The sequence below is a fragment of the Genypterus blacodes genome, unplaced genomic scaffold, assembly GCF_046128005.1.
Source record: "Genypterus blacodes isolate CSIRO-AG114 ecotype Tasmania unplaced genomic scaffold, CSIRO-AGI_Gbla_v1 ptg000067l_1, whole genome shotgun sequence".
NCBI classification, from domain to species: Eukaryota; Metazoa; Chordata; class Actinopteri; order Ophidiiformes; family Ophidiidae; genus Genypterus; species Genypterus blacodes.
In genome coordinates, this window is record NW_027466879.1 from 4084117 (window position 1) to 4098825 (window position 14709).

At 41.2% G+C, this 14709-nt stretch overlaps 1 protein-coding gene across 1 annotated transcript in view; it reads right to left on the minus strand.

The window, feature by feature from the left end:
- Window positions 1-14709, minus strand: part of gpc5a (glypican 5a) — a 91239-nt gene that overhangs the window by 40737 nt on the left and 35793 nt on the right. The window contains exon 7 of the mRNA XM_076156271.1: window positions 4598-4718. Coding sequence (XP_076012386.1) covers window positions 4598-4718 — 121 coding nt within the window. The remainder of the gene's footprint in view (window positions 1-4597; window positions 4719-14709) is intronic.

Sequence of the window (14709 nt, forward strand, 5' to 3'; positions counted from 1 at the left end):
GAGAATAAATGAAAATAGTAAATAACATTTGTCATATACAGATGAAAATCATGAAATCGACATTTCCATGTACGTATCAAATGTACATTTCCCAACACTGAGCCATCTGAAGGTGTTGCTATTTTACATTTCACCTTTTTGCCTTCATCCATATTTCAGTTTCAAACCGATGAAGGGGCATTCATGCACAAAGGACGTGTGCTTTTAGATAATTTTCATAATTTATTAGGTTGCACCAATACCAAAGACATTTATATATATATATATGCGTGTAATTGTTTAGCCACACACATACAGGCAGTTATCCATGTGTACAAAGGAATGAGTGTGTGCACTGGTATATGTAATTGATGTTTTTTTTGCAGGTCATAAACCTCACCGCCACCTACACCACCACCCACTATACTTCTTCCCCTGACACCCGTTTCCATCCAGCAGCCATATACTTGATGAATGTAAATTTGCAAGAATCACAGAGTAAAACCTTCTGGCACCTTTAAGACAGCAGAGATTTTATATAGCGCTTGTAAAAAACGCGGCTATAACCAAGGTCACAGTCAAGCATGATGTGGGGAAAGGAACAATATAGTGTGTATGTTCAGATCTGAAAATATTAATAATGCTACAGGAAACAGCCAAGGTCAACATGTTTGATATTAATTAACCTAGTAGAGGTGTAAAGTCTTAAACCACGTGACCTTAAAGTGACTTTATCCAACTTTATCAGTGATATTCTACTGGTACCAATAAAATATTATAGTGACTGTTTTATTTGTTTACCTTCCTCCTGCATTTTATTGCCCCAACTTGGTGTGTGGCTCATACCCAGGCCTTTTCCACACACAGGAGAGGAGATGTTGTTTGTCTGTTGTCTGATGTGGTAACTGCTCAGTGGAATATTCAACACACCCACGGCAGAGGCGGAGGGTGGCTGTGTCAATCAGTATTCAAGGGATCATGGCATTATTATTGGCTGTTGTTCATTTACCACATTAAAACTCAGGGACAGATATAATTTAGTAGCAGCAGGAATTAAACCTGAGCAGCATGGGGGGAAAGGGGGAGTCAATAATAGACCATGGGCTGCTGCAAGGGAGAGTAAGAAGATATAAAGCCCTAGATGGAAAGAGGAACATGGAAATGTGAATATTTTACCTATTTCTTAGAGATTTCACCCTTTCTTGTTTCCCTTCATTTTGACTGATACAGTGAAAAAAATCAGTTCACTGTCCCACTTTTCACGCTCTAAACTGATTCCAAGCTGCTCTTCAAAAAGGTTTCCTGCATCAGAGGGTCTGGCTGTGCAGATTTGGGATACTTGTGAACAAGCATGTCTTTGTACAAGGGAGCTTGTCTGATGGCGTGTTTAGGGACAAAAATACCCAATTGAGGAAAACTCTGTTAGGACCATTTCTATGCTGATGCAGCTGAAAATGGAAAAGGTGTTTTTCTGATTTTGGACATGATTGCATTATTGAGAGGACAAGCTATTACAAAAAGCACAATACAACCAGAGTGTATCTGTAAATATCTGTAATTATTATAGACATTTATTTGAACAATTACCCTTCAGTTTATTGTTGATTTAATATCACTGATTATGATTATTTATATAATTTTTAATCAATCATTAAAGGTTATTGATTGGTATTACTTCCTTATAAGTTGGCTTATTCATTTACTAATTTACTTGTTTGTTTTTTTTCATTTTTACCATGTGATTAGCGTTTCTCAGCTAATAAATTAGAGCGATTCAGTTTTGACCTCGATATGAACCGGGATCATATACTACATTAAATCCATGTGAGCACCAGTGATACTGTGTTCAGGTTCGGATGGAATGACTGCATCCATGAACATTTCAGGCCTTCAAAAACACAAACTGGGGAAAAAACTTTTTTTTTTTTACTAACTAAATATTGTTATCCTGTTCAATCTCCGGACACCATAAGACATTTCCTCGATATTGGCCCTGATAAAGCGATCAATTTGTGTTACAGGCAGTGCTGCCACAAGACTTCCTGTTTTCCAACTCCTCTGCCGGAGACCAACACATGATTTTGGGCTGTGAGAGCAAAATTAAACTTTGAGAGCCTTCTCAATTTCACAAAAAATGCTTATTACAAACTACTAGAGGAAGCCATCATGCTAATCTACCTGTATGCTGTATGCAAAAACTGAATGCCACAAATCTGCTTTCACTAGGATTGTAATTGAATGATGCGCTCATGTGGAAATGTATCCTAACTATTGAAATGACGTCATTTCATAGTCAGTCTCAGGGACATTTGACAGTAGTGCCTATTACATCTGTTTGTGTCAGGATTAAACTGGATGTTGGATGTTATTTATACATGAGTGATGATCACCTGTGTCAATATGACACTTTGGTCTCCACAGAAACTCCCATCTTCTTGCATTTATTAATAAACTCTCTTGATTATATTTTGTTCCAATACTGTTCCACTGACAACTTGAACACAGACTGATCTAAGACAAAAAGGGGATCTTGGCACTGCATCTGCTGCAACCATAGTCCCCAGATATTTATGGGCAAAGTGTGGAAATTGACATGTGACTGTCAGCTTCTTTGTTTGACTCTACAACACTCTAAGTCACCTTTCACGTCTCCATTTCTTCACACATGAGAGATTTGCTTCTCAGACGGGCGAATAAACCGGCAGTAACTGCACTTCGAGTGCGGGGCCCCGAGTGTCACTCTTAATAGTGTGTGTGACAGTAATAACAAGTTCACGCATTACAGAGTAAAGAGCAGAGAGAAGAGGTATGAAGACAGGAAGAAGAAAAAGGGGGAACAAACACAGAAGGAAAACCGTGACAAATAGGAGACCATTGTGCGGATACATTTTAGATTTAATGTTTATGTTTATAAGAGAGTCAAATCTTAAGCCAAGCCTCAAATTTACTGCTGATGAAATACTCACTGATTACTGAGTCTGAACGGACAAACAGCTTATTTACTAAACCCATCGCAAATCACAGCCAGGAGGCGAAACATTTAGCGACACAGCGATTCATCAAATGTTTCCGTTTTAATAAGAAGGATCATTTATATCATCAGTGTCAGTAAACACAGGAAACACAAGATCACGCTGAAGTGCCAAACACCTGGAAGCTGATGAACGAGGCGGGAGAGCGAGAACAGAACAGGGGCTGTGGGAGAAATCCTATAGGTTTTTCAGTTTAAAGCAATTATACTGCTGTCGTGTCTTCACTGGCATCTATGAAACAGGACCTGCATGTTCAACGATGCAAAGATAAATCAGTTCTACCGTGCGTAAAACCCGTGTTTACGCCTTAAATACAGCTGCAAATTGTTAGTAAATGTGTAAGTGTGTAAGGACTAAAGCAGTGGAACCACTAGTCCACACACTCCATAGACAGAAGGGGAGAACAATTCAATATAGCAGAATTAATACGCAATTAATGAAAGATAGGATTAAGCTCTTTGTGGTTCACAGTAATGTTTAAGAATGAAATAACAGGAGTACAAACAAGGACACTCTAATGAACTTGCAAGTAGGGTACTGGCCCAGAACCAAGCTTTGGTGCTCCAAAGGTGCGCTTTCAGATCATCTATTTCTGAGCATATGTTGAATAAAAGTGCCAGAGTTAATCATTGAATCAGCCAGAAATTTCAACATGTGCCCTAGTTTCTGTAACCCACAACTCTGCTCGCTTGTGGGATAAATTAATTCCAAAGGATCTAAGTAACTCCATTATAACTCCAAATATGGCAGTGCATAGTGTATCGCAAGAAACTAACACGCTGAACTGTTAGAGTTTGACACACACACGCACTGCATGGGAATGAGGCAAATCCGGAGCTCATGCATGATTATGATACGGATTTATGTGTTTTGACGGCTCACAGATGGTGTGAATTAGGCAGGGAGGGAGCAGGAGGTCAAGAGAGATGACCTGGCCTTCAGCCTGCCACTTGGGAAAGCAAAGCGGCAGACATGTGGTGTTGCTGCTGGAGGCTACCGCAGCTGTCAGTGACGCTACAGAAGAGAAAGTGCCCCCATAAAGCCTCCTAATCTCATCATCCTAACAGATAAATATCAGTGAATCTAGCCACAGCAGCACCAAGGTGCATAAACCAGGCTGGCAGATAGAAAAGCAACATTGATTTTGACAAAGAGCAGAAAAGGGGTTTTGTAAATATGAAGACAAACAAAGCAGATCAAATGGGTTTGTAAATATGTAGTCATTGATTTTCATTTCCATCCGCTGAGGTTGATTTTTGCTTTTGAGACTAGTTTCCTATCAGCTTGTTCTTACCGGCAAGCTGAAAGATGAAACTATTTATCTCTTCACATTCAATTATTATAAAAGTCAACAATAAAGGACATCAGCTTTGTGGGAAGTCCTTTGTATTTTCCTGTGTGTACACCAGAGGGAAATTGCTGCACTTTCTGTTTCCTGAACTAAGAAATAACAACAGAGAATCAGATTTGCACCGAAACAGCCTAAGTGACAGACGGACAGAACAGACAAGAGACAAAACAATGAGGTTTTGAGGAGGAAAATAAGAAAACAACACATCCAGTTTACAGAACAAAGAGGGACTCACCTGGTTGATGTGTTTGAGTTTGTCTATGATCTGATTTATGACAGGCTCTGCTCCCTTCACTTTCACTTCAGGATTGCTGGTCTGAGCCTTGACCCCATTTCCCACCACACGGAGGGTATAGCTGTGAACAAGGTGCAGAATAGAGAAGGTCGGGTCATGTTACCACGTCGGATACACACCAGCAGTCTTACAGAAGAAGCTAAATCAACATTACACAGTCTCTGGTGGAGCACCTGTTAAGAAAATAACCGATATCAACATTCGGAAGGCGTATATAGGTGATACCATAATTCATTTGTAGGCATACCCTGGGGTTAAACTGGGATTTGTGGAATGGGGGGGAGCTTTGATTCACCGGCGTCAGCACGTGTGAGCTCGGCCACAGTATATGGCCAGGCTGCGTATTTCATTTATATTTTATAAACGCTGTACTTCATGCGTTTTATGATCCGTCTCGAAAATGGAACTGTTAAGCCAAACTGTGAGTACACATAGAATTTTATGTATCATTAGCAGGCCAAAGTATCAATGCACAGATTTACTGTTCTTATATTGCAGCGTAATAGGCTTAAGTTTATTTCAAGGGCCACACACACGGTAGTGACGATGACTATGGTGGCATAATTCCCTCACATCAACATTTCATCATAATACCACATCAAGGTAAAGTTATTCATTTCCTCTGCTCTCTGTAAGCTGTGTGTGCGTGTGTGTGTGTGTGTGTGTGTGTGTGTGTGTGTGTGTGTGTGTGTGTGTGTGTGTGCGTGCGTGTCCCTGATGTCACTTTGAACCTCACTATCTGGATTCAGCGCCGTTTCTGCAGCCAACACAGATTGGGTTTGCTCTTTTAACCAACAGGGTTATGAAGGAAGAAAATGTATGGATAAATAAAGCGGTGGAGCCATGGGTTCCTGAGTTATTTAAAAGCGAGAGGGTGACAGAATTCAAAGTTAATTTACGATATCTGAGCTCCTTGAGATGTAATTGTGATGTCAATTCCCTGCAAATCTGAACTCTTAAACGTGCTTAGATTGAGTGAAACGTGACGGCCGTTTCTATTGGCACCCTGTGTGTTATCGCCGCTTCTTCCTCAATGGGCTTTTTCTTCTCTTTTGTGGACTTGGCTTTTTCTGTCTGTCTTTGTCTGTCTGTCGGTGTGCCGCTGTGTATGAAATATTAAACAGCAGGCTTACATTCTACTGCTTTCCACTGCTTTTGTAATATAGACACAACATAAGCAGGAACTGACTAAACAAACACATAGGGCTATTGTTCTTATTTAGGAAAGTCTTGTCTGGTATTTTTTTTGTGTCTGGGATGAACTCAAAGAACTCAATTTACTTGCCATTGTTAAATTGAAGAGACACATTTTATCTTTGACACATCCCCTTGACTGAATGAACGACCAACCTGTCAAACAAAAGCTCAAAGTTACCCAGCAGTTGGCATGTTAGCCGATAAAGCCTCTCTATTGTGTCAAACACTTCACGATACACAGATGATGAAGACGAGGTCATTCGGTAATTAAACTTTCACTGCTGTGCTGCAGTAAATGTCGATTGTTAATGTTATCATATATCAGCAGGACAGCAGTTCCAATCTTCATTTAGTACATTTACATGGACAAATTATGAAAAAAAAAACTATAAATTATTCTTCAGCAATGATCACAGATGGAAGTATGTTTACTCAAAGTACCAGACTATGATTATGTGGGTAGAAATGGATTTGATTACACCTCAGATTTCTCAATGGGCAGATTCGCCTCATACTGTGATTACGCAACATGTCACGTACACCCTGTTCTTTCTGTGCAAATACACATCTAAATCACATTTCTGCACATAATTGCAGTGAGGACAAAAACTCAGAATAAACTATATTTATAATGATTACGGGATAAATCTGCAGCTGTCAGAGGCAGAGATGTAAGGGTGGAGGAGGCAGGAGGTCACGATGGCCTGAGGTCCGCGTCCACGAGCTCGAGTCCAGCTGCCTCCAATCCATTTCAACCTGTGGTCATACCTGCTGAGACTGAGATTGTATGTCTCAAAGATGGAATGAAAACGTCTGCTTGTTAGATTACTCAGGGCCTACCTGTTGAAAAATCGAAGTAAAAAGAAAAGAAAAGGGAAGTGATTATGCTTGGAATGCGTCACTTGCAGATCTCATGAATCGTCATCCCACGTTAAGAAAAGCACAAAGTCCACCTCTTTGTGACCTTTACTGCAATTCTTCCTCCTTCTCGACAGCATGATTAATAGCAGATTGAAGAGATTACACGAGAGCCATCTGCGCCCAATTCCGCCCCGTGAAAATATGTATGGCCACACATCGGGATAGAAAAACTCATTGCTTGTTTCCCTGACATTGCCACAAAACACTTTTATATTCTGAGTACAGGGACACACTGATATACATACATTTATAAGAGGTAGCGGAACATTAAATGTCATTGTTATCCGCCGACACAGCGGCTCTCCTGCATTCAGTACGCAATGCATTTCACCGGGCCGGTGGGATCCATAACCTGAAACGCACACAATCTCTTGTAACATGCTGCATCACAAAGACTCTCTGGGGGGCAGCGACAATGTGAGTCTATTCGTCAAAAGGTGTCACAGATTTGAAAAATATCATTCATCATTCTCATCATACATTCTTCGTGGTGAGTACAAAGTTAGGCACCGACCACGACCTACAAGAGGATATCAAACAGCTGAGTGATTGCCTCTGTCTCTGTGGTCCAGCAGCAGGATCCTATAATCCATGTCCTTCTCCCCAAAAGGACGCTTGGTTTGCATCTCATCTCTGCTCCCCAGGGCTATTTGGCCTGAGAGTGAAAATTTCAATCATCGTTTTCTTGGTGGCCTCCTTTTTCATTCAGACATATTTGTGCGTTGTGTCCAAACTTTTTGTGACAAACAACTCTGTGCCTTGCTGCTCAACTTCACGACGCACAATCACACAAACTGTGGTGCTGCTTCATATAAAGCCCCGCGATTTCTACAATGTAGAAGAAACGTGGATGGAATCATGCAATCCAGTCATTACAATGGAACCTACTTGGAAACAACAATGGCGACGCAGCTATCCGTGACAACAAGAGACAGACAAGAGAAAACAACAACAGAGAAAAAAAATCGGAAACTCAGAATTAACTGCTTAATTATTGATCGAATTTTTCTAAAGGGATTACCGAGAATATCTACTGAGAAAAGTGTTCTGTCAAAATCACGATTCATCTGTATTCAGTGTGGCTCCAGGTGTTGAATCACCTGTTCTCTACATCTCTATGTTTTACCATTTAATACACATGAAAGCAACACGCCAGCTTCCAATGTAACATTAAGAGAACACAACATTGATGAAAAATGAACTGTCCTGTCTGTCAATACTGCAGGTGGAGAGACTGTCACCATGTGACCACAGTAGCCAGCAGATGATGCCTGATAAGTGGCAAGATGTCACAATGCAATCTGTTTGAAGGAGATCTATGCTGAGAGGAGCTCCCTCAAGGAATTTTCTGTTTGGCAATCACAGCTGTACGCACTGTCACATCATGACACATCTACAGATATTTTTGGTGCTGTGTGTGTTTGGGAGCGGCTTCAAACCCCAAAGGCTTTCATTTGAAGAAATGTATTACTATACCGTATGTAATAAATCAAAAGGAGTTGCTCGTTTCCTTTTAGGTTTATTCACTGATCTTTTTCCAATCAGAGGTTTGGTTTTCTGTGCGGGTAAGTGATCAGACGGATCACAGTTTAATACGTTTATCAGTATGCAGTGACCTCGCACGTGCTGCTGCTGCTGCTGCTGGTATGAGACAGGAGGATCTCCAGCTGTCCTCGTTGACCTGCAAACATCTGAAATAGCAGCAGTGTTAACACTTCCGAATGTCGTTGACACATTAAATGTTTAAATGGGCCGCTTACTGCACTCATTTCCTCTGTCTTGAAGCTGTTTACCGATGGCTGCTAAGAGTTCACGCCATCGTTTAACTAGCAGGTCACTGACTGCTCAATCTGTTGAAATCTATTAGTATGCATCTGCTGCCTTTGAGGTATCAATCATGAGCTGTAGATGACTGTTACTTATTAGCACTTACCCCATCTGTCACTTTTTAATTATGTGTTCACATGTATAATTATTATGGCGCTGAATAAAATTCTGTATAATTTTACACAAAAGCTGGATTTTTCGCTCCAAACTCATACCAGCATTATGAGCTGGCTAACAATTAAAGTGGATAATAGCAACGAGAGCTACCCAGCTAATTAAAGGGCCATATTGTGCCTTTTTGTAATTTTCCCTCATTTTGTGCTGCAGTCTGAGTGTGAGCACAGAGTTTCACAGTGGGAACGCTAAGACCCACATGGCACAGAATCCCAACGTGTGCAGCAGGAGCAGATTGGGTTACTGCTACTCAAATGCTGAAAAGTCTTGATTAATAATTGCCTAACACTTCCATCCACGGGTTCTTATGTTGCTGATTAGATTGTTACTTCTTTAATGTACAGACATAGACACTCGTGAATGTCCCCGTCTGTACATGGAGCATGAGAGGTGATGGTTGGGTCGGGTTCCACAGCTTAAGGAGGCAGTATCTAAAATAGCCTGTTTTCACTCAGTGTGTCCTGCTGTGCTAAAGTGAGTTAGAGTCACACTGGGTCAATGTTCTTTTTTTGTGCATTGAATATAGAAAAGAACATGGAAATCAGTTGAATAGTCATAGGAGTTAATATGCTGTCCCTAGACCACAAATAACTCTGGAATATATTTGCTTAAATGAGATTGTTGGCTGCCTAAACAAAGAAATGTAGATTGCTTTTAGAGCGACTTCATCAGAATGTTTTGAAGAGTTCATTGGCTCGGCAGATAAAAGGCAGCAGACCACTGTTCACGGATGGCTGCGTGAGAAACAAAGCAGACGCGCAGTTAGAAGGCGAGGAGGCAACAACAGCCCTCCAGTCGTCACAAAGAAAACAAAAATCCTTCCGGCTCATTGCCGAGCCCAGAGAGGATCTGGGTGACTCTGCCACTTCAAAGCAGCCTGTTCTCATAACCTCAAAAGGACAGAAAATACTCCAGGCGAGACAACGGAACGAACACAGGCGGTGTAATGTGCAAAATCAACAAGAGAGTCGTGCTTCAAACAAACATCTGTGTTGTACAATAACCCAGCGTTGGTCTACAATAAGCGACACATCATGCAATGACAACAATCTAATTAAGTAACACATCATGCACTAAGTTCTTTGTGTTTCCTGTTCCTCACATCATATCAATGTCATTCTTACTGGTGCAGTTTGTAGATCAAATAGTATATCTCTAAGACAGTGTGCGTCAGAAGAACAGGTTATGATGGCGTACCTTCATAAAGGATTATCATAATCAGGATTACAAGGTGTGCCAGTGTGTGTATCTAGATGGTAGTGTGTGTATCTTCACTGAGGGCCGTGACAAAAGGGATAATACAACAGCAGTCAACACAGCCTCTGGCAAAGATTTAGCCCCAAACATCACTACTGCCATGTTTGTTCCAATTACTGAGAAGCCATGAGCCTTGAAGTTGTATTGACTGGTGCCAAGGAGACACTATGGAATTAGCCACACAAAGCTGTGTGAGCAAGGTGGCAGTTTGTAATTAAAAAGGTCTGATTGCTGTTTGGTGGGAAACACCATTTTGTCTGAGGAATCTGTACTTAAATTTGTTCTGAAGTGTGATTTATGAAAGGTTAACAGCAGAGTCACTGCACTGAAGTCTCGCTGTTACGAGGAAGACCTCAATAAATATTTGTGTGACTGTGTGAGTGAACTGGCAGAGTTTGGAGGGAATGAGGAGGGAAAGGATCAGTGACAAAGAGAATAGCAGAATGCAGCGGTTCTCAACTCTGCTCCCCGGGTGCCACAGTGCCGCATTTTCTATCTACCCAACTGCAGCACCGTGGTGGGGATGCCCAGGAACCATTTCAGTGACTCATCAACTTTGATTACCCTGCGATTCAGGCGATAAATTGGATTTTTCAGATATCAGGTATGCACCTTAATGTGACTGATATTGGCATAAATGTCAGTATGCTTAGTTTGAGCAACAGACGTGGATTATGGGATTGTAAATCAATTTATTCAGGCATGTACACGTTTTGATTGTAGTATGTCACCGTGCAGATCTGCTTCATACTCTGATTACGCAACATCTGTTTAAGGCTAAACTTCATTTTGCCATTAATTGCAATAAGGGCAAAAACTTTTTTTTACGACGACTTGATTTGTGGTGAGAATGCGAGCAAGAAGATGAAGGAAACCAGAGAGTTTGTACTCCAGACAGTCTGAAAGGAACTTTTTTGTAATTTGCTTCTGAGCTTTCGGTTCAAAAGAAAGTTCAGCTCACTGTTTCCTCTAATTAACTCAGAAGTCAGAAGTTCCAGTCCGACAAATACATCATTTCAGTCCCATCAAGTACAATTTATGCTCCAAAGGAAATGCGGAATAGAACAAAAGCTGCATCTCAAGATTCCTAAGAAGCAACGTTTAATTATAATAACAATCTTAAAGTGGTCTAATCCATATACTGCATTGTTTCAGACGCTTCATCAAAATATTTAACAACAAAGTTAATTGTGTCATAAAAATGCATTGACCCCCCCAGAAAAACTCAATTATCTTAAGCCTAAATAGCAAAACTGAATAAATAATAACATAAAACTTAAACCATGGCCCTTTTATGGTCTCTAGCAAGCAGAATTAAAGCAGTGATTTGATGTAATGTATTGTTGTCGTTTCAAGATCTCTCATTATCCTGCCAAATGACTTGAATGCGAACAAACTGGTTTGGGAGGAGCGCTGTCAGTACCGCCAGGCTCTCGTGGATGTTTGTGCTTTTGTGTTTTGATTTGTTCATTCATGTTTTTTTTGCACAGCGCAGTGCTTTGGGGGGAAATGGTAACATAAGATGTTTGGATGGCAGAGAGCCCCAAGATCCCAGCGAGAGAGAGAGAGAGAGAGAGAGAGAGAGAGAGAGAGAGAGAGAGAGAGAGAGAGAGAGCAGGCAGGATGCTGAGAGTGACTGACGACAGGGAGACGAGTGAAAGCATGAATTAAAATGTCCTCAGTAATTCTGTTAGAAACATCATTATGCAGCCGCTACCCGTCGGTGATAACAGGTGGTGTTACCAAAGTCAGTGCACTATGACAAATTCCTATAATGAACCCATTCTGCTCATGGAGCCGCTGTGCAAAAGCAAATCTGACGTTCACCAGGATTCTAGAGGAAACTCTCTGCCGCCCGCCAGCTCTTCTTTATCTTCTACTTCCTCGCCCTGTGGCTGTGACCTCCTGCTCATCCTCCTGCAGTGCTATATGTACAACCTCCAGAGTGAACTGTGAAGACTCCAGTAGATGAAGTTACTAAGGATTAACTGGGAATTTCTTAGTGTGGAACAAATAAACCGCAGCTTTACAGATGGTTGACATGGTCACCGTTTGTCCATAGAAATAAGCTGCACGCGTTTTTCTGCAGAAGTGAACCCTGCATCCCACCTCAAATGCGATGAAGCAGATGCGGCAGCAGGATCCTTGAGCAGATGTGTTCTAAGACTAATAACATCAATTTGACATGTTAAGCTCATTCTTAGAGCCTGTGTTTACGAGATCAGCATGTAACATACTGAATCAATGGTTAGTAATCAGGGAAACAAAAATGAATGCGACCTGGGCATAACAGCCTGGTTGGACACATATTACAGGTCCCTGATTCTGTATTTATGACAACGGAAGGAGCTTTCATATTCCAATCATAACCCTTTCTATGCTAATACTATAACACATGTGGCTTGCACACTCAGACACACTCCAAAAGCCATTGAATGGTGCCCGCTGCAGATGGCGTGTTAGTTAAAATGGTAAAGACACGGCGGAATCAAAAGGATTTCTCAATTTAATTCAAACCAGCAAATGGAAATTGCTGGAAACTGTATGTGACAACCACTTTTTGGAAATGCAATAACTGTAAAAGTAGCTGTTCCAATTAAATTCTGCTCTCGCCTGCTGTATTACTCCTCTGCATCATTGTGAAATATTCCTGTGCCATGTTGTAAAAGCTCTAGGCATTTGTCCTGGGTCACACTGAGGGCAGAGGAGGCGTCATGTATCTCATTTTGCCCAAATAAACGGCACATCTCCAACGTTTTAGAAGCACATTTTCATAAGCTTGTAGCTGTGTAACACCGCAATATAACACCGCAATATCTCTCTTAACACAAATGACACAACACGCACAGGCACAGAAATGATTTATCTGGGCTGCAAAGTGAGCGTACTACTGCACAGATGATTATTCGCCATAGCCAAACGTGTGCGAGCACATAAGCTGCTGCATCATACTAATGCTAACCAGAAATCGGAACTCCTCAAAAAGCAATAGTACTTTCATAACACCTCTTGAATATTTGGGTTTTATGGAAGGTAATACGGACAAATGGAAACGTTGCCTATTGAGGAGGTGCAATGGCCTCATAAAACCAGATGGTCACTGAAATAGAGATTTTTTTTAAAGATGTTAATGCACCATAAGGGCAATAATGTTCAGGATTAAACAGATGTGGTAAAAGCAGGAAAGGCTATAAAATACTCATCAGCGCTTTAATGAGATCAGTGATCAACATGCTGATATCAAACATAACGCTGCTCTCTAACACTTACTGTATCTCTAACATCCATACACAACTTTGGCTTTATTTCTCTCGTTATTTTCTACACAAACATCCTGCACAGTCTCATGCACTGATTTCTTGGTCTCAATCCAAATGCAGATTATCTAAAACATCTTGCTGGCGAAACACCTCCTCCCTCTCTGGCGTCAAACGAAAGCAGCTTAGTCGTCTTTGTCTTCGTCATCTATTGACCGAGCCTGTCCAATTTCAACACCTGCTTCCTGGAGATGCGGAGGAAAACACTGAGAGGATGATTATAAATTTATGAGGAGTTCTGTAAACACACATACATAAATCAACAACCCCGGAGGAACCGCCTTATTCTGGGGCCATCAGATAGTCGAAGCAGCGAGGATGTCAGGTTAAAGTAAACACTTCACCACTGATTGGTGTTGCTTCCACGCGGTCACTCTTTCTCACTGTGTATCTACTCGGCACAGTGCTGCAGCCGAGCCGAGGCAGCACAAACACAGTCTGTGTCGGTGTATTTAAACAGGATATGAACAAATACTCTGAGGGCTTGATGAGTGAGGGGGCACAGTGCTGTCAAACATTAAAACAAAGGAAGTTATACTCACAACATAACATCAATATTAGTAAGCATCATAACATGGATACTGCTACCAATACTAATACAACTAACAGCAACACAACCATCATTCTAATCATAAATACTACCACTAATACTAATATTAACATAAATGCACTACAACATCGACTACTACTACTACTACTGCACTATTTCTACTCCTACTAACACTACTAAGCTACTACCAACATCACAATTTAAGCTCCAATGCTACTACAAGAAGATGAAGAAGAAGAAGAAGAAGAGGAAGAACACCCCTTTATTGAGCTCAAGATTGAGAAATTCCCTTTTTCAGGCACATGCATTTATTACAATACATACACAACACACAATGCAATCCACACACACATTCAAAATTGCGCAATCCCACTATCTCATCCTACTACAAGCAGCAGTGCTACCACGACCACCACCGCTACGACAACTGGTAAACAAACACATTAAATACTTGTTACTCAGCACACAGAGTGTACCACAAACACACGAGGACTACAAAGAAGATACCTGTGTCCCTGAGGCCCATCTTCACACTGTGTATTATGCTGTGTTTCTAGGCTTTTACGTATGTGTGTGTGTGTGTATCTGATAATTTCTCCACTGCTGGCAGGGACAAGTAACCACATCTGCTTCAATCACACACACATACACACACTGGGATTTCTCCCTACAGCCCCGAGTGAGCGCTGAAGCTCTGCAGCAATAAATAACACACTGGCAAAAGGGGAGCAAATATCTACAGTCTAATCACCCCTCTGAATATTTGCTCTTCACCCTTCCATCCTCCTCTTCACTCCGGCCGAACAGCA